We start from the raw sequence: 21,307 nt of genomic DNA on the forward strand, positions 1-21,307 counted from the left end.
TTTCTGGTGAGGCCTCACCATGGGGCAGACACTAAGTGCTCGGTGTGACAGCCGTTACCACCAGCATGCTCCCCGCACCAGCCCTGGCCTTCTCGGCCTGGCATTTATGTACCACATGTCTTCAAGGCTTCACCAAGGTGTCCCAAGTCCCTTCCACGTACCTCACAGATCTTCTCTAGAGATGGAACGAAGAAGTCATCGCACACTATGGCCAAGGCATAGAACATATACAGAGCCTGCAAACGAGACAGGAGACAGGCAGGGTCGTGAGGGCCCCTGCCGCAGCTGCAGAGGGCCCACCGCACCCCAAACCAGGCTGCCAGGGCAGAGGCCAGGCAGACAGAGCGGGGCACACAGGAAGACTCCAGCACCGTAGATTTCGTTCCCTCAATCCCCTTACTGGCAAATGGGGAAACTGAGACCCACAGAGGCGATAACATGCTGAGCAGCAGAGGGGACGAAAACTCAGGCCACTGGGGCTCCCTCCTCTTGTGATCTAATAAGAAAGTTGTATTTGCTCTCTGCCCTTGGTTTCTGGCACACAATTCCTGAAACCCATGGAACCTTGGGCATACTAGGAATGTCTTCTGCATGATAATGAGGTGACTGATGACTGGGGGCATCTAGGTAGCTTCAGGATGGGGGCAGGTCACCAGAAAGACCAAGGCAGTATGAGCGGGTTGGGACTTTAAGCCCCAGCCCCCAACCTCCAGGGAGGAGAGAGAGGCTGGAGGTTGAGTTGATCACCAGTGGCCAATGATGTAATCAGTCATGCCTATGTAATGAAGCCTCCATAGAAACCCAAAAAGACAGGGCTTAAGGAGTTTCCCTGATAGCTGAAGACATGGAGGCTCCTGGAGGGTCGTATGTTTAGGAAGGGTGTGGAAGTGCTGCACCCCTTCCCCAACACCTCGCCCTACGCATCCCTTCATCCGTATCCTTTTTTGTTTGAGACGGGCTCTCTGCCACCCAGGCTGGAGTGCAGCAGTGCCATCTTGGCTCACTGAGGCCTCTACCTCATGGGTTCATCATCCTCCCACCTCAGCCTTCCAAGTAGCTGGGACTACAGGTGCGCACCACCACGGCCGGCTAATTCTATTTATTTATTTATTTTTTTTGGTAGAGATGGGGGTCTCACTATGTTTTCCAGGCTGGTTTTGACCTCTTGGACTCAAGTGCTCCTCTGACCTCAGCCTCCCAAAGTGCTGGGATTACAGGAGTGAGCCAAGGCACCAGCCCTGTATCCTTGGTAATATCCTGTATAATAAATTGGTAAATGGAAGTCAAAGTGTTTGCCTGAATTCTGTGAGCCGCTCTAGCAAATTAATTGAGCGCAAGGAGGGGGTCATGGGAACCCTGATTTTGCAGGTTGTTCAGAAGCACAGGTAAAACACCTTGAGGGTTGCATCTGCCGTCTAAAGAAGAAGCAGTCTTGTGGGACTGAGCCCTTGGCGGGTGGGAGCTGCCACTGTCTCTAGGTACAGTGTCAGAACTGAATTGAGTTAGAGGACACCCAACTGGTATCTGCTGAATTCTTGGCATGTGGGGAAAAAACCCTCACGCATTTTGTTGTGTGTTTGTTGAAGCAGAAGGTGGTGAGCAAGTTTGAGAACAGGAAAAACAATTTTTTTTCTACTCTCTCAAGCATCTCTTCTTAAAGCAGCAGCTCTCTCTCCTAGCACCAGAGTCTGCCCTCAACAGGCAAGATCTAACTCTAATGGCCAAAAAGGAAAGCACTCAGAACCACAATTTTAAGAATTTAAAATAATAATAACAATCCTGATTTGCTCCCTTTATTTTTAGGGAAGGCACTAAAGTGACTGCCTATCCCCTGCCAAAACAAATGGCAACTTGAGATCCAGCATTTCCTGGGATGCTACTTAATAATGTTGGCACCATTAAAACACACAGGCCATTGACATTTGGAGGTTCAAGGAGCAAAGAACCCAGATTCTAAGGCTGGTTCTGGAACTGACTTGCCAAGTGACTTTGGATAAGAAACGTTTCTAGGTTTTGGTTTCAGCATCTGTCTCATGATGAAGTAAGCACAGATCAGCAGTTTTTAAATGGTTTTATATCTGGAATCTCTCTCTGGCCCATCCCTCTGCTCAGCAGCCAGCACGGCTTCACTGAGCTCATCCTATGTGCCAGGAACTACCAAGGGGATCAGAGATACAGTGGTGAGGAAGCCAGGAAAACCCTCTCCTATAACTTACCTTAGTGGGGAACAAAGAAGCACACTGGCCAGTAAAATATCTACCAGGAAACAGCAGTGCAAAAGCCCTGAGGCAGGAGTGTGTTTGACAGCATTTGAGGAACAACAGGTAGAATAGAGAGAGTGGAAAATGGAGAATGTGAGGTTGGAGGGAAAGGCCAGGACCAGGACCCATGGAGAAGAGACGGGTTTTGCTCTAAGCACTGGGGAAAGCCATTTCTTTCTTCAAAGAAAAAGTGCTATGGATGTCCTGTTTGCAAAAGAGAAAGGCTGGGCTACTTCAGCTAAAACAGTGTGATACTCATCAATTTCACCATTCATTCATTGGGATTAATAAAGTAGAAGATACATTAGCTGCATCCAGGGCATCTGAGGCATGTGTCTACTGGATTTGACTTATTGTCAACATTTTGAGGAAGAGGAGTAAAAAGAAACAAATAGCAGGGGTGTGGGTAAAGGGGAGAAGGCAGGTGGGGGAGACCCTGCTACAAAGCTTAGGATTCTGACTTGAATTCACTCACAGCAATCCCCACCAACATCACCTCCCGAGAGGCCAAAAGGCCCCTCTCTCTTCTGAGCCCTGAGAAACAATGAGGAGAGAAGATGAGCCAAGATAGCGCCCCGATTTCCATCTCTTGGGTCACGGAGCACTGCAGGCAAAACCAGCCCCTAAGCTAGGTCCTTTTTGTGCTCTAAAGAAGAGGTCAGCATTCATCTACCCATTCAAATCAAAAAAAGAAAAAACAAGAGGTCAGCAAACGTTTTCTGTAAAGGGTCAGATAGTAATATTTTAGGCTTTGCTGGCCAAATAGTCACTTCCACAACTATTCTGCTGTTGTGAAACAAGAACAAGCCATAGAATGGGTGTGGCAGTGTTCCAATAAAACTTTATTTATAAAAACCATTGGTGGTATGGGGGTGATTTTCTCATACTGTTCTCGTGATAGTGAGTGAGTTCTCACGAGATCTGATGGTTTTGTAAGGCAGTTTCCCCTGCTCTTGCACGCTCTCTCTTCCCTGCCACCACCGAAAATGTGCCTCCTCCCCTTCCACCATAATTGTAAGTTTCCTGAGGCCTCGCCATCCATGTGGAACTGTGAGTCAGTTAAACCTCTTCTCTTTATTTATTTATTTATTTTTAAAAAAAAACAGTTGGTGAGCTGGATTTGGCTCTCCAGCCATAGCTTGGTAACCCCTCCTCTAAAGGGTTCCTGTGAAATTCCCAAGGTGCACTCAGGTTCAGCAGAAACCTGAGGTTTTATTTCAGCTATGCCAAGACTTTCACGAGGCAGGACCACAGAACTATGGGACCAATTAGCCACATCCACAGTCCCTTAGTGAAAGGGGAGGGAGTGTAAAGCCAGAGAAACTAGAAAGATAATAACGGTATTATAGAAATAATAAACAGGTCTGTTGTTCAAAATGTGCCAACAGCCCTCATTCTAGTCTTCATTTTCATGAATGGCTTACCCTCTTAATTAAAACTTCACCCATTCATTATTTTCTGGTTGTTACTATCTATGTGGGAATTCCAGATTTCACTTTCTTAATGATCTCTTGCAAAGAATAATACTTGGTTGGGTTTAAATATACAAGCAGATGGTGCTGGATGGTCAGGGAAGCTGATCAGGAGGAAAATTTGCTGTGGTTGATCCAAAGCAGAGAAGCAAACCTTGACCAGCTACGTTTCTCCATACCACACAACAGAGTCAGCAAACCTTTTCTGTAAAGGGGCAGATAAAAAATATGTTTGACTTTGTGGGTCAGGTTGTCTCTGATGCATGTACTCAGCTCTGCCTCTGAAGTGCAAAAATAGCACTTATTATCATATTATAGAAGATAATATAGAAATGAATAGGAATGTCTGTGTTCCAATAAAACTTTATTTACAAAAACAGGCATTGAGCCAGACTTGGCAAGGGTTGTAGTTTGCCTACTCCAGCACAGAGACTTATAAACTTGTAACTTAGGTTTGAACCCCTATTTCTTTTCAAATTACTACTTGACCCCCCTTCCACCATTTGTCATCAAGGTCCATCTGAATATGGAGGCAAGTTTGAGAAGTACACCAAAGTTTTAAACTACAGATGCTCCTAGACTTACAATGAGGTTATAGCTTGATAAGCCCCTTTTAAGTTTAAAATACTTTAAATGGGCTGGGGGCAGTGGCTCACACCTATAGTCCCAGCACTTTGGGAGGCCAAGGCAGGTGGATCACCTGAGATCAGGAGTTCGAGGCCAGCCTGGCCAACATGGTTAAACCCCTTCTCTACTAAACATACAAAAATTAACTGGGTGTGGTGGCACATGCCTGTAATCCCAGCTACTTGGGAGACTGAGGCAGGAGAATCATTTGAACCCAGGAGGCAGAGGTTGCAGTGAGCCAAGATCGCGCCACTGCACTCCAGCCTGGGTGACAGAGCAAAACTCCGTCTCAAAAATAAATAAATAAATAAATAAATGAATAAATAAATAAAATAAGTGGAAAATGCATTTAACCCAATTAACCTACTGAACATCATCGCTTAGCGTAGCCTACCTTAAACGTTCTCAGAATACTTAATTAGCCTACAGCTGGGCAAATTCATCTGGCAACACAGTACCCTGTAAAGTACTGGTTGCTTGTTTATGCTCATGCCCACGTGACTGACTGGGAGCTGCAACTGGTGCTACTGCCCAGCATGAGGAGAGAGTATTCACAGTATAGTTTCTTTATACTTCCAGAACAGTGATACTGAATATGCCTCACTTTTGCAACGTCGTAACACTGAAAAATAGTAAGTGGAACCATCCTAACTTGGGGACTGTCTACATAGTGATGTAAAGGTACTAAAATTTAGGGGTCGTCATGGGAATCAGGACAGCAAGCATTTGTAGGAGTTATCATGTGCCACACAACGCTGATGCCCTAGACCCGTATTCACTCATATTCATCCTCTGTAATAGGTACCATCATCCCTGTTTTACAAAAGCAGAAAATGGGGTACAGGAAAGACTTCCATTCCTGTGTTGGCTCTGGGGCCACTAGCTGTGTGACACTGGGTAAGTCACCTAACACATTTAAGACACCATTTCTTTGTGAGTGAAATGTGCCCAGTCTCCACTCTCCTCACTGGGCTGTTACAAGAATAACAGATCTCAGACATGCCACGGCTCTGCCCCGCTGTGCAGAGAGGCTTCACGTGCTAGAAGTTTTGTGACCACTCCGGGAGGACCACTTACACCAAGGATGTGCAGCAGGACAGCTCCGTGCTGTCGCTCCTTATTGGAGAACAGGTCTGCGGGGAACTCGTGAATTGCTGGAAGACAGGAAGAGATGGCAGTGTTAGTTATCTGTGGGCCTCCTGACAAACCTCACTTGACATCTGGGAGTTCATTAAGGAATGGCAGAGCCCACCTGGCTTTGGACTGATCAGCAAGAAGGTCAGCCATTTCTCAGTCCAGGGGCAGACCAGTGCTCTCAGGAAATAGTTGCTGGATACTGGATTATGCAAAGATATTCCAGCCCCTTAGAGTGGATCATGTTTTAGATATGTCTTGCATTTTAAAAAACAGTATGAAACACTTCACACATGTACGATGGCTAGAACCCAGAACAGATAGTAGTTAAGTGTTGACAGGGATATGGAGGTACTGGAATCTCAAACACTGCTGGTGGAAATGTAAAATGGTACAGCCTGGGAGACAGTCTGGCAGTCCCTCAAAAGATTAAGCATAGACCATATGACCCAGCAATTCCACTCGCAAGTATAGATCCAAGAGGAATGCAAGCATATGTCCATACTAAAACTTACACATCAATGTTCATAGCCATATTGCTGATAACAGCCAAGATGTAGAAAAAATCCAAATCAAATGCTTGGGGTTTGAGCATCATTCCTGCACCCCCAGGCAGCTCTGACAACTCATCTGCTCAGTAATAGAGAAATAATCCCTTCTCACCTGCCACTGCCACATTCAAAATCATCAGTGGATAAGCACACCCATGAATGGACGTATACATGAATGAATTCCATTGTCACAGATCCTGTTTAGGGCACTCCCAGATCTCCACCCACTCTCACCACACCAGCTTAACTGGAAGCTTCTGGAAGGCAGGGATCCACACTTCCCTGGTCACCATTACACCCTCAGTACCTAGGCTAGGCCTGGTACACAGTAAGTTCTCAATCAACCTTAGCAATCGACTGAATAAACAAAGGTTAAAATATTAACAAAAATAACAATATGCATCATCTCATCTTATTAGAATACTTTTATTACCCTTGTAAACCCCTTAAACACCTGGAATGACACCTGGTTCATTGTGGGTGCTTGATAAACGCTTGTTAAATAAACTTCCAGGACAGAAATCCCTTCTCTGCAAATATAATTAGGCCCTAAGCTCTGAAAATGATGCTTTCTCCTTTGTGTGGAAACTTTTCTGCTTTTTAAGATCTGATTCTCCCGGCAAGCCACAGAAAACATCAGCTCCCCAGACACCCGGAAAATGTTCCCACTTTGAAACAAGCAGCATTTAATGAAAAATAGATTCTTTCACTTCCCTCACATCTCTCTCTTTTTTCGTAATCAAACTTCTTTAATAGAGCTGCTGCTGTCGGTTCAAGGGCACGGACTGGCTTCAAGGTTTGTCAGCTCAGAGATGGAGAATTATATAGGCAGAGACTTGGCATTCTTGAGGCCAAGATCTTACTTCCAGGAGAGATGCAGCTGCTAGGATATTTCAATGCAGATCAACAAGCATTTCTGCCATGAAAATTCGAGACATTTCCTGATTATCCAAAGCAGGGTTTTGAGAGCTGATTGATTTATCCAATCTTGGGAATTAGAATAACATCTTTAAAAATTTTTGAAAAATGAGAAGTTTTGAAAATTACAATAATGTCATATCATCTTTCTGCTGCTGGAGACATATCACCTGGCCTCCAGCAGGGAGGGGAGTCTAAATGACTTTGCCCTTGGTAGGAACAGACTTCTACTCAGCCTCACACCCATGTGTATCCTGGAGGGCTGCGAAGGAGAATGAATGGCATCTATGGCCTTAATTTTGCCAGCAAAGACAGTGGCCACTGGCAGAGTTCCCGGCTGCCTGTGCCCCACCATCCTCTGTACTCATCCACATCTTCCTGGCACATCTTGAACCCACAAGGCAGGCACTAGGGCCATCAACGTTCCTGTTTTCAGTGAGGCTTAGAGAGGGAAGTAAGCAGCTCAAAGCACCCAGGCATCTACGCCAGCACTCACAGTGGGACCTGATGTTCCTCGTCCAAGGCTAAGCCCCACCTCTAACAATGAGACGGTCTGGCCGAGTGGAAATCACACCACACTGTCGACTGGAGTCCTAGCTTGACTACGCATGAGCTTGTGTGACCCTGGTCACATCATGAAACCTCTCTGACCCTCTATCTCTTCAGTGACAATCTGATGCTACTTCTACTTGTTCAGCCTCATGCCTTGCTTTGCACCCCTGTGTGCATGCTGGGGCGCTGTGGAGGAGAACAAATGACTTCTATGGTGATGAATCAGTCATCCTTATGTGTGGCATGCCCTGGTGGGGACATCAAAGGCTGCGAGCAGGCAGATATCCACCCCATCCTCCCCAGCTGTCTGCTGATAGCTGGGATCAGTCTGCTCCACAGTTCAGGAATAAAATCCTCTAGACACTGGCATGGTGAAGGGGGTGGGTATAGACCAGGACTCTGTGGCCTCCCACCCTTGTCACTGACAGCAACAACCTGGAACTGCAGACGTCCCACACAGCTGGTCCATGCACTGTCTCTAGTAGCCGATGGACTTAGGTTTCAGGAAGTGCCTCTGCTCCTGATGACCTGTGGGACCTGGGCAAGTTGGCTAACACCTCGGGGGCTGTTTCCTCACCTAGGAATGCAGATCACAGCAGAAACTGGGCCATAAGAAGTGATACTACTGAGCTCAGCCAGGCTGCCAGTCACTCAGCATCATTAACTTACAGAGTCATTCCTTGACATCCATTCTGTCCCGCCTCCACAGAACACACAGCCTTGGTGTATGAAAGCTAAACCGAAGACAAAGGCTTCTTGCAGAAAGAGAGAAAGAGCAAGAGAACAAGAAAGTAAGAGATGATTTGGGCCACACGAGAATCTGAAGCCTGGAGCAGTGTAATCCCAGGTTCCTGAGAAAGCCTTCCTTCTCCTCCCATGGGCTTCCTGGGATCAGGAGCCACTGGGCCATGTTCAAGGGCGTGATGCTTGCGTGTCTGAGGGGGCTGAACCTGCTCTGTCCGCTCAAATCCCCACCAGGGAGGAGGGAGGGATCAGCAGGGAACATACACATGGCTTTTGAGGTCACGCCTAAGCCTTTAAGCTGCAGAAATCTGGAGGTGGAGGGTGGAGGGAAGGGAGAGATGTATCAGTAGGTGGAGCTGGGCTCAAGGAACCAGGGATGATCCCAGCACCCTGCTGCCCTGGGGACATGGGGTGAAGGGAAAGGGGAACAGGAGGGAAGGCAGCTGCTCCCCACTCCCCTTTGGACCTCGGTGCCCAGAAGTGGCTTCCATCACTCTTGGTCCTGGACACAGCCAGGTGTCCTCATGCCCCAGGCATCTGCCTCCCTCCTGTGCACCCATCCTTGACTGTGAGCAGGGCCCAGGGAAGCTGGAGGAGGTCCTTCCTGCTGGTTGCCTTCCTGAACATTGGAGGGGAAACTCCAAACTCCTTGGGGACAGAAGCACTTCCAATGCCCTCAGCACTCTACAATCCACCATTCAGAGGCCTCCAGGCACACCTGAGCTGTTTTCTTTACACACAAAAAGCTCCATGGGTGACACTCTGAATTAGTGTTGCCCGTTCCGGGACCCAAACTTTCCCCAACATTGCTCCTGCTTCTCAAAATGGATAGATTTATTCAACAGCATGTGCAGAGTACCCACTTGGTAGCCACTGGTCTGTCTAGGAATGGCTGGATGAGACCCTGACGGAACCTGAGCGCCCTCAGACATGGCAGCTCTTCCGCTCAAAGGGTGGCTCGACTTTCAGGGAAAGGCAAAGTTACTCAGAAGGTGGAAGGTTATTGAGGTGGGAAATGCCCTGATCCTGAAAGAATGTGAATCGATGCATGTTTCCTAAGCATTTACTATGTGCCAGGCACTGGATTAGGCACGGAGCCTCATGGATGTGCCTGCTCTGTAGCACAAGTAAACAAACGACCGAGAGACAGTGAGAAGCTTGTTGCGATGGTGCGGGGTAGAGTAAGTCAGGAGTCACTGACCTGGGGGAGTTGTTAGGGAACGTGCAGCCAGCCCCAGGAGAGGGTGGTGCCCACATCAAGCCTTGAAGCCTGCTCCCAATCAATACTGAGAAACTCGTTATTCTCATTTTATTGAGAGGAAGTGGAGGCTCTGAGAGACTAAAGTCACCTACAGTCACACCAACACAGTCTGGCACAGATAAGAACCCAGCTTGGGAGCCCAACTAATACCAGGCTCTCTTTATTGGAGTATTTTACCCCCAACAGATGCATATCTCAGGATTAAGGTCTCCTCCATCCCAGGAGTAGGCCCTCTGTTCTTGGAAGCTCTAAGGGCCATGCCAAGAGGCCATGCTCTGAAACGTACATTAGATTTTGTAGGTCAATTCTGCCTGCAGCCCAGAATTCACCCATACAGAGGTCTAGGCCATTATTAAATGGATCCAGAGAAAAACTGTCACTTATATTCCTTGATCTTGAAACATTTAATACAAGTGACTGCTTCCTATTTGTATATGAATGAACATATGTGTACATAAATGAACAGATCAATCTATTTATCTATCTTGCATACACTAAAATTCATTCTTCGTGGTGTGAAGTTCAATGGGTTTTGAGAAACGCCTACAGTTGTGTATCTACCACCATACATCAGACAGAAGAGTTCCATCACCCCTAAAATTCTCTTGTGCTGGCTTTTTGTAGTCACCCCTCCCCGCAGCCCCACTCCTGGTTGTTTAAGCTTCCCAGTTTACCATGTTTTGTTATAGGAGCCTGAATGGACTGAGACACATGGGAAATGGAATAATCAAATCCAATCACATCTTGTGCAGAAATAAGGAAGTGGACGCGATTGCCAGGACAGCCTCTCGACACTTAGGTCTCTGTAACCTCCACTGCCAGTGGACACACACCCCTATCTGGTGCGCCATACCACTGGCGTTTCCCTTTCCCAATTTGCCTCTTCCAGAGCACCATATGGATGGAATCATGTAATATGCAGCCTTCTTAGATTGGCTTCTTTCACTTAACAAAATGGTTTAAGATTCGTCCATATTGTTGGGTGATCCCACCTTTTGGGAACTTTCTTGCTTAGCTTCCTTGGCCTCACCTCTCCTCACTCACCTCAGTCTCCGCTAGAGGGTCCCCTGCCCCCGAGGTCTCCTGAACGCTGGTGGTCTTGGGGCTTCACCCTGGGCCCTCTTCTGCCCATGTAACCATTCCCTGCCTTTGACTTTTTAATCTCCACATCCAGCTCCCAAATTTCAATCTTTCCTGAGCTCAAGACCTAACATGCCCAGCAGACAACAGAACATCACTCTTTGGCCATCCTATAAACACGTTCAACTTGGCCTCGGTGCGTGGCCTCCCATCCATCCGAGTCTGCATAAAACAAATCTTGCCGTTGTCCTTGATACCACCTCCTTCCTCATACGTTGTGATAGGTAGACAGGCCAATAGGCACTCAATGTCCTTTTCTATTTCCTTCCATGAACCTTCCCCGCAGGGACCCTAGATATGGGTGCACAGGCTGTGCTACAGGATCACACAGCCCAGTCCTACTTCCTGTTCTGAGGAGCCTAGCTCCCTTGCAGCTAGGGTTCAGGGTGTGAAGTAGGTTCTGCCAACCTAGAGGACTCAGAGGGCAGAAAAGAGGCAGTGTGTTCTTCCTGCTGCCACTTCCACTGGCAACCAAGGTTACAGAGACCTAACATCAACAGGCTGTCCTGGCAATGATGTCCTTATTCCTGCACAGGAAGTTACTGAACACTAGATCGTTCCGTTTCCCACTTGTCTCAGTTCATTCAGGCTCTGCTATAACAAAATATCATAAACTGGGGTAGCTTAAAAACAACAGAAATTTATTTATCACAGTTCTGGAGGCTGCAGGGTCCCAGATGAAGGCACTGGCAGATTCGGTGTCTGATGAGGGCCAGTGTCCTGGTTCATACGTGGTGCCTTCTCTCTGCCTCCTCACATGGTGGAAGGGACCAGGTAGCTCTCTGTGGTCTCTTTTATAAGGACACTAAGCCCAACCATGAAGACTCCACCCCCATGACCCAGTCACCTCCAAAGTTCCTGCCTCCTAATACATCACCTTGGAAATTAGGTTTCCATGTAATGCTGGGGACATACAAACATGCAGACCGTAGCACTGCTCCTTCAGCCTTCCCTGTAATTTTGTAAGCATCTCATTCCCTGAATTAAATTCCTTCCTGTTGAAAATATTAAACGTGGCTTCTATTTCCTGCAGGGAACACTCACTGATACACCCACCTCCTTTTCAGCCAATTCTGCACAAGCCCTGGCAATCCTACCCTGATCTGCTCTTGAGTCCCTCTGCCCCCATCCTCTCTTGCTGGACCACTGCACTGTCCCCTAACCGGTGTCCCCAAGTCCTCTCTCAATCTGCTCCTTCCTGTTTTCCACAGGGCAGCCAGACAAGCTTTTCAACAAGCACTTAGGATAAATGCCAAAGACTGCATTTTGGCCTTCCAGGCCCTGCACCGTCTGGCCCTGCCAACCCTTCCAGCCTCACTCATGCCACCTTCCCCGTGGTGTCCACTCTACTCTGGCCACACTGGTCATGCCTGTGCTGCCAGGTCCTGGCACAAACCTGGCACAAAGTAGGTGTTCATGAAATGCCTATGGAGTGAATGTACATCGGGCCCCTCCCTTCTGACAGAAACTCAGGAGCCCCGAGTGTGACCTCTGCCCGGATGGCTCCCCAGGAGACGGTGTACTGGCCCTGCCTCCTCGGCCCCTGTCTTTCCAAACTGCTTCTTGGATGCTGCACACCTAGTCTTACCAGGCAGATCATTTTTGACAGAGATGTGCTTTCTGAGCTGCTCGTTTTTCTTAAACCTTTCAATTAGTCAATTCTCTTTAGGGAATGTAAACTGTGAATTGAATTTTTTTAAAGGAAAAAAAAAACTGCCTTAAAACATGCCACTCTCTCTTTGCTTTCTACCCTTGTTAAAAATAACCCCACCTTCTAAGCCTTGACGTTTATTCTGAAACGATGAAAACCAGACTGGAAAGCTGGGATGTAATTTAAATAACCTCGAATTTTTATTGTTTCAACTTATATAAGGTATATGTTTTAGAAACCATCCCAGTGCCAGAAACCAAAAGGAAAAAAATTGTGATTTTCCCCCCAATTGTACAGTTTAAAATAACTTTGCTAAAAATTTTATGCCTTTCATGGGCAACCATTGGAACATCTAAGATTTTCTACCATCACCCTCGTATCCCAAACAGGAGTAAAAATAATTAGATTAAGTCACTGACTTAACTAGCATGAGAAGGAGTTTAAAATCCTATCTTTCTTTCAGTACCTTCCAAAAGAGATTCAGTGCCATGAAAAAGGAAATATGCCTGGAAGACTCAGCAACAGGAATGTTCTTTCCAGGAGCAACCACTATAGAATTTCTACAGCTGGATAAGGGTCCGGGTACTATGTGGTTCAGCTGTTCTCCACCCAGGAAGGGAAGTGGACTTGTTAATGTCACAGGGCAATGTTTCCTAAGGTGGTTTTCAAAAGAGCCTGGTACTTCTCCCCCTGTCTCTCTTGCTTCCTCCCTCACCACGTGATCTCCGCACACGCTGGCTCCTCTTCACCTTCCACCATGAGTGGAAGCAGCCTGAGGCCTCATCAGATGCAAATACCTACTCTTGAACTTTTCCAGACATCAGAATCATGAGCCAAATAAACCTTTGTTATTGATTAACCAGCCTCAGGTGTTCCTTTATAGTAACACTAAGCAGACTGATTTAGGGCCCAACTCTTAGGACATCATCCTTGCCAACCCCACCCCTCTCCCTGCCCTGATGCTGAAGATCCTGTCCCACCCCACTGAGAGTCACTTAACTCCCTATTTTTATTGATTGATTGATTGACTGGTTGATTGATTGATTGAAACAGGGTCTCACACTGGCACCCAGGCTGGAGTGCAGTGGTGCAATCACAGCCCACTGCAGCCTCAACCTCCCAGGCTCAGGTGATCCCCCATATCACATCTTCCCAAGTAGCTAGGACTACAGGTTTGCACTATCATGCCCAGCTGACTTTTGTATTTTTTTGGTAGAGACTGGGTATCACTATATTTCCCAAGCTGATCTTGAACTCCTGGGCTCAAGTGATCTGCCTGCCTCAGCCTCCCAAAGGTGCTGGGATTACAGGTGTGAGCCACTGCATACAGGTGTAACCCCCCATTTTAAAGAGGAGAACTCTGAAATCCGATGAGGTCAGATGCTTTGTTCAGCATCACAGTTAGTTAACAACAGAATTGCCAGAGCCTGAATTAATACAAACAGATAATGGCTGGTCCATACAGGACAACAGGACTCTGACCCACAGCTCCAAAGCAACTAGCCTGGGATGTCAGACCACAGCCTCTGCAGCAATTGGCCCAAAATGGTCATGTTTTGCCAGTGACAACCACCTTCTCTACTGTTTTCTCCTGCTTCCAACTCAAGACCAACCAGAGAAAAACAAATAGGCTCCCTGTAGTGAGTTGAATAGCGTCCCTCCAATAGTTCATGTCCACCAGAATCTTTAGCATTGACCTTATTTGGAAATAAGACGTATTAGTCAGCAGGGGCTGTCATAACAAAATACCACAGCCTAGACATCATCAACAATGGAAATTTGCTTTCTCCCAGCTCTGGAGGCTGGAAGATCAAAGTGCCTGCGGGGTTGGTTTCTGGTGAAGATTCTCTTCCTAGCTTGTAGACAGCCACCTTCTCCCCGTGTCCTCACACGGCCTCTTCTCTGCACACACACTGCTGGTGTCTCTTCCTCCTCTTATGAGAACATCAATTGCTATAGTCTGATGTTTGCTTCCTTCAGATCTCACGTTCAAATGTGATCCCCAGTGTGGGAGGTAGTGCCTCATAGGAGGTGTTCGGGTCATGGGGACAGGCCCCTCATGAATAGACTAATGCCCTGGGCGCAAGTGGTGAGTGACTTCTCATTCTATTAGTTCTGGCGAGAGCTGGGTTTTGTTTTTGTTTTTATTTTTGAGATGGAGTCTTGCTCTGTCACCCAGGCTGGAGTGCAGTGACATAATCATAGCCCTCTGCAGCCCTGACCTGCTGGACTCAAACAATCCTCCTGCCTAATCTTCCTGAGTAGCTGGAACTACAAGCATGTGCCACCATACCCACATCCAGCTTATACATATTTTTGGCCTTTTTTTTTTTTTTTGTAGAGATGGGGTCTCACTATGTTGCCCAGGCTGGTCTCAAACTTCTGGCCTCAAGCAACCCTCCCACCTTGGCCCTCCAAAGTGCTAGGATTATAAACATCAGCCACCATGCCTGTCCAGAGCTGGTTGTTAAACAGAGCATCTCTCCCCTCCCTCTCTCTTGCTTCCTCTCTCACCAAGTGATCTCTGCACAGGTTGGCTCCCCTTCACCTTCTGCCATCAGTGGGAGCAGCCTGAAGCCCTCACCAGAGGCAGATGCCCACTCTTGAACTTTCCCGACATCAGAATCATTAGCTAAAGAAACCTTTTTTCTTCACACATTACGCAGCCTCAGGTGTTACTTTATAGCAACACTAAAAGGACTAAGACTCCCGTCCTATTTGATTAGGGCCCCCCTCTTATGACCTTATTTAACCTTAATTACCTCTCTAAAGGCCCTATCTCCAAATACCATCACTTCACATGAACTTGGGGAGACACAATTCAGTCTTTGACAAAAGGTCTTTGCAGAAGTAGGTAGTTAAGTTGAAATGTGGTCACACTGGATTACAGGGGACCCCGAATCCAATGATTGGTGGTCTTATAAGAGTAGGGGACACACAGAGATACTGAGAACAAGGCATGGGATGATGAAGGCAGAGGTTGGAGTGGTATATCTACAAGCTAAGGAATGCTGGCAGCCAGGAGAAAGGCCTGGAACAGATTTTCTCAGATACTCCAGGAGGAATCAATCCTGCTGATACCTTGAAATCAGACTTTTGGCCTCCTGAACTGTGGGAGAATAAATTTTTGTTGTTTTAGGTCACCCGGTGTGTTCTACTTCGTTATGGCAGCCCTGGGAAAGCAAAATATTCCCTAAACCAATGCACACAATGCCCTGCTTCCAGTTAGCTGCCTCACGCCAATAGCCTCCACCCAGGGCACGCCTGAAGCCTGCCCTTTCTTTCCTGCTGTGAAGCCCCCCTCCCCCGCTCCCTTGCCTGACTTTGAGTCCCTACCAAACACAAGTGATGACAGCTGACTCCTTTGCTATAGCAAACTGAATAACTACCTTGGGTTGTTTTCATTTGTGTGGTCTTTGTTTATTTCCACAATTAGCAGCAATCTTTAGTTGTATCTATACTGTCTTTCTCCTACACTAGGTTAAGTGTTCTCAGAGTGCTGTGGTGACAATTTGTTCCTGTATTGTCTTTACCTCTACTAGACAAGGCATATACTTAATACCTAAAGTAAATTAAGCTGGGCGCGGTAGCTCACACCTGTAATCCCAGCACTTTAGAAGGCCTCACTTTGAGAGGCCGAGGCAGGCAGATTGCTTGAGTCCAGGAGTTCGAGACCAGCCTGCTCAACATGGCAAAACCCCGTCTCTACTAAAAATACAAAAATTAGCCGAGCATGGTCGCACGTGCCTGTAATCACAGCTACTCGGGAGGCTGAGGCAGGAGAATTGCTTGAACCTGGGAGACGGAGGTTGCAGTGAGCCGAGATCATGCCACTGCACTCCAGACTGGGCAACAGAGCAAGTGAGACTCTTTCCCCAAAAAAATTAAATTAAATTAAATTAAATTAAGCAAATTAGGGGCTGGGTGCAGCAGCTCACACCTGTAAGCCCAGCACTTTGGGAGGCTGAGGTGGGAGGATTGCTTGAGTCCAGGAGTTCAAGACTGGACTGGACAACATGGGAAAACTCTGTCTAAAAAAATACAAAAATTATCTGGGCATGGTGGTGCATGCCTGTGAGCTAAACTCAGGAGGCTGAGGTGGGAGGGTCACTTGAGCCCAGAAAGTCAAGGCTAATCTTCCCACAAATATTTACCATTACCCATCAGGCCCGAGCACTGTTCTAGATTCTGTGAACAAGACATCTGTGAACAAGACAGGCAAAAGTGTCTGCCCTCACAGGGCATTTTAGATAGAGTACTACCCAGAAGGATAATTAGAGACACTGGATGTGGAAAAAATGTTTATCATAAATGAAAAAAGCAACACACGAAATCACTCATGGTTTGTTTGCAGCTATACACAAATCAGCAAATGAAAAGAACTGGATGGAAGTATACCAAAACCATCATAGCGGTTATGGCGGGTGGAGGAATTCTAAACGGCTTTCCTTTCCAGGGCCCCTTTCCAAATGCTTTATCATAAAAATGTTTTAGTCAATTTGCTATGATTTATTTTTTAAAAAAGAATGAAATTTAAAAACATGGTGTATGGGCCTGGCACGGTGGCTCATGTCTATAATTCTAGCACTTTGGGAGGCAGAGGCAGGCAGGTCACGTGAGGTCAAGAGTTCAAGACCACCCTGGCCAACATGGTGAAACCTCGTCTCTACTAAAAATATAAAAATTAGCCGGGCATGGTGGTAGGTGCCTGCAGTCCTAGCTACTTGGGAGGCTGAAGCATGAGAATTGCTTGAACCTGGGAGGCGGAGGTTTCAGTGAGCCAAGATTGCGCCACTGCACTCCAGGCTGGGCGACAGAGTAAAACTGTGTCTCAAAAAACAAAAACAAAAAAACTGTGGTGTATGAAAGAATCCAACACAAAAGAGTACCAATGGTATAATCCCATTGACGTGGTGCCCAAGCACAGTCAAAACCAAGGTCAGTGATAGAAATCAGAACCACTGGGGGTAGGGGAGGGACCAGTCAGCAAAGGGCACAAGGAACTTTCTAGGATGATGAAAATGTCCTAGATCTTGACTGGAGTGGTAGTTACACTTACAAAGTTGTGTATTTTATTGTACTCAAGTTACACTTCATTGAGGAGAGACCTGTTGAACGTCTGATGCACCCTAGGAAAAGGAAAGCATATTACCACTGAAAAACTTTAAGGGCTCCCCACTGGTTTTCTCGTTGTCGCACCGTCCATGGCAAAGATGAACAAGTAACAAGCCCCTCGGTTCATGCACCTGAACACAGCACACATCAGCCATCACCGTGCCTCCCCTGGAGGAAACTTTGGGACAAGGCCGGATCTGGTTCCTGCCACTGCTTGAAGGTGAGCTTATCTCCAGAGGCTGGAGTTCAACCACAGAAGCCTGAGAAGCAGTGAGGGCTCTGATGCCGGGACCCATTCTCAGGTAGGTTCATGACAACAGGCACTCGGCATCCCAGGAAACAAGACTACAGTATCACCTGAGCCAGCTCACTATTGCTGATGACAAGAACAGAAACCAATTTACTCAGGGACAGGCCCCCCTGTGAAAAAATGCCCACACCCACCGTGGGGATTCTCAGCGGGTAGAGGTGGACTCTAGACTTAAATTGGAGCTGCAAGTACATTTGTGTTGTCTGATCCATCTGCAGAAACAATTTTTCGTTGTCTGACTACATCATATGGCCAGTAGGTCTGTGAAAGGTTCCAGGGATGCACCTTGACGTGAGAATGAGCTGCTACCGCTGTTGATCATGATGTATCTCCAACACTCAGATCAGAACCTGGCACATAGCAGGTACTTATATCGAGGCTTTTACAATAGAGTTTCTTAGGACTGTCTTAACAAAGTAGTATATACTTAAAACTGTAACAGAATTTTTTTTTTTTTTTTTTTTGAGACAGAGTCTCACTCTGTCACCAGGCTGGAGTGCAGTGGCGCGATCTTGGCTCACCGCAACCTCCGCCTCCCAGGCTCAAGAAATTCTTCTGCCTCAGCCTTCTGAGTAGCTGGGACTACAGGCACACGCCACCACACCTGGCTAATTTTTATATTTTTAGTAGAAATGGGGTTTCACCATATTGGCCAGGCTGGTCTCTAGCCCCTGACCTCATGATCTGCCTGCCTGGGCCTCCCAATGTGCTAGGATTACAGGTGTGAGCCACCGCACCCAGCCCAGAAATGTATTTTGTCACAGTTCTGTAGGCTGGAAATTCAATATCAAAGTGTTGACAGGGTTGGTTCCTTCTGGAGACTTAGGGGCAATCAGCTCCACGTCTTCCTCCCGGTGTCTGTGACAGCTGGCAGTCCCTGGCATTCCTTGGCCTGTGGGCCCAGATAGCCCTAATGTCTGCCCCTATCTTTATCTGACCTTCCCCTCTTTGTCCCTGTGTCTTCACATGGCCTTTTTATAAGGACACCAGTGACTGAATTTAGGGCCCACCTTCATCCAGTATAACCTCTTCTTGACCAAGTACATCTGCAAAGACCCTATTTCCAATGAAGGTCACATTTACAAATACCAGGTTAGGACTTATATCTTTTGGGGAGAAACAACTCAGCCCTCATATTTGTTGACTTGACCGACCCTTTATTCATGAAACACAAGCATGAAAACAACTTCTGTATGAGTGAACTCTTATGAATAACACAGCAGTTGTCAATATTGGATCGTTCATATCCTCTGATTTCTCTAGGACAGTCGTGATTCACATCAGCTGTCTAGTATAATGAATAGTATCCCCTTCTCTCAAAAGTGTCACAGTTTGGATGACAAATTTCATATTCACTCTCCTCATTAGGAATACAAGGACCTGGAATAAAAATGAACACCAATGAGCCAGGAGATGTCAAAGTAGCCCATGGCTACATGCCAGGAGAGACTTCAATCATTGCCACCACGGACACCAGGTACTTCCTCGTTCTAGACAGCCTCAAGTTCAACGAGAGAGAACATCTGCGGGAAGGCAGCTGCTACAGCATGGTGCCTAGATTCAGAAGCACCTCCACCCAAAGCCAAAGGGGGGTGGATGACTTGCCAGAGCAAGCGGTCTGTGCTTGCCACTAACTGGGAAGGGACCTGGAGGAAGGCTGGAATGGTGCCTCCCTTCACCTCTGGCAAGCTCCAGTTCTGAGGTCAGGCCGGGTTGCCAGTCACATGTGATGGTGAGTTTTATGTGCCAACTTGGCTGGGCAGTCGTAGTCATACCCAGTTATTTAATCAAACATAAATCTAGGGGTTGCTGTGAAGGTATTTTATAGATGTGGTTAACATCTACAAGCAATGGACTTTAAGTGAAGATTACCCTCAATAACGTGGGTATGAATTCAACTCCACCCCAATCAGTTGAAGGCCTAAGGAACACAAAAATTGACTGGGCACGGTGGCTCATGCCTGTAATCCCAGCACTTTGGGAGGCCAAGGCAGGTGGATCACCTGAGGTCAGGAGTTCGAGACCAGCCTGGCCAACATGGCAAAACCCCGCCTCTACTAAAAATACAAATATTAGCCAGGCGTGATGGCAGGTGCCTGTAATCCCAGCTACTTAGGAGGCTGAGGCACAAGAATCACTTCAACACAGGAGGTGGAGGTTGCAGTGAGCTGAGATCACGCCACTGCACTCCAGCCTGGGGGATAGAGTGAGACTCTGTCTCAAAAAACAAACAAAACCCCCAAAAAACTGAGGTTTCTTGGGGAAGAAGAAATTTGTCCTCAAGAGCATTAGCTCTTGCCTGGGAGTTTCAAATCTGCTGGCCTGGCCTACAGATTTTGGACTTGTCAGCCCCTATAATCATATGAATTAATTCTTTAAAATAAATCTCTTTATGAACATACACAACACACACACATATAGGATAGATACAAGGCGTGTTTGTGTATGTGTGCACCTCCTGAGGGTTCTGCTTCTCTGGAAAACTCTGACCAGTACACTGGACTATGGCACCCTGGGGCTGGGATGGGAACAGTGAGGAGCCATAGCTGCTCCCAGATGGGCAGAACCAGGAGGCCAGGCTGACAGCAGGACGAGCATGTAGAGTTCCAGGAGGAGCCTGACAGCCGTGAGCCAGGGACCCCCTCAGCACTCTTGGCTCCTGCCCTGTCTCCCACCCCTGCTCCCCTGCTCCCCTGCTCCCAGGCTTCCCTGTCTGTTGAGCAGTCTTTCTCCTTGGCATCATCCTTCCTCTCTTCCTAGACAAAATCCCTGCTGTTCCCTGAGTAACCTCAAGGCAAGAAATCTCAGGTCAGGATTTAGCAATAGGGCCTGAGTCCATTCATTATATTTGGGAGGACCCAAGGAGATCTCCCTGGAAAGGAAGAAACAGCTTCTCCGTCTGTAAAGTTGCAGACAGTTCCTCAGTGGGTGCTGCTTCAGCAACTGTAGTCCTGTGTTGCTTAATGATGGGGATACATTCTGAGAAATGTGTTAGGCAGTTCACTGCTGCACCAGCATCCTAGAGTGCACTAATACGATCCTAGATGGTCTAGCCTACAACACACCTAGGCTATACGATAAAGCCTGCTGCTCCAAAGCCGCACACCTGTGCAGAATGTAACCGTACTGAATACCGCAGGCAGTCGTAACACAGTGGTAAGCATTTGTGTATCTAAACATAGAAAAGCTACAGAAAAAAATATGGTTTAAAAGATAAAAAATGGTACACTTGTTCAGGGCACTTACCATGAATGGAGCTTGCAGGAGTGGACATTGCTCTGGGCGAGTGAGTGAGTGTGTGGTTAGTGAATGGGAAGGCCCAGGATGTTACTGTTCACTACTATAGACAAAAGTCTATCAACACTGGATACTTAGGCTACACTAATTTTAAAAATATGCTTCAGGCCGGGCGCGGTGGCTCAAGCCTGTAATCCCAGCACTTTGGGAGGCCGAGACGGGCAGATCACGAGGTCAGGAGCTCGAGACCATCCTGGCTAACACGGTGAAACCCCGTCTCTACTAAAAATACAAAAATTAGCTGGGCGTGGTGGCTCAAGCCTGTAATCCCAGC

The 21,307-nt window shown here is 47.2% G+C and overlaps 1 protein-coding gene across 3 annotated transcripts in view; it reads right to left on the reverse strand.

Moving 5' to 3' along the window:
• SLC24A4 (solute carrier family 24 (sodium/potassium/calcium exchanger), member 4) overlaps nucleotides 1–21,307 on the reverse strand; it is a 189,426-nt gene that overhangs the window by 65,352 nt on the left and 102,767 nt on the right. For all 3 annotated transcript variants that reach the window (XM_011991760.1, XM_011991759.1, XM_011991758.1), the window contains exons 3-4: nucleotides 5,438–5,514; nucleotides 162–236 (exon numbers count right to left, since the gene is read on the reverse strand). In XM_011991760.1, the coding sequence (XP_011847150.1) occupies nucleotides 162–236; nucleotides 5,438–5,514 (152 nt within the window). The remainder of the gene's footprint in view (nucleotides 1–161; nucleotides 237–5,437; nucleotides 5,515–21,307) is intronic.

The sequence above is a fragment of the Mandrillus leucophaeus genome, unplaced genomic scaffold (genome assembly GCF_000951045.1).
Source record: "Mandrillus leucophaeus isolate KB7577 unplaced genomic scaffold, Mleu.le_1.0 Scaffold4, whole genome shotgun sequence".
In the NCBI taxonomy this organism is placed as follows: domain Eukaryota; kingdom Metazoa; phylum Chordata; class Mammalia; order Primates; family Cercopithecidae; genus Mandrillus; species Mandrillus leucophaeus.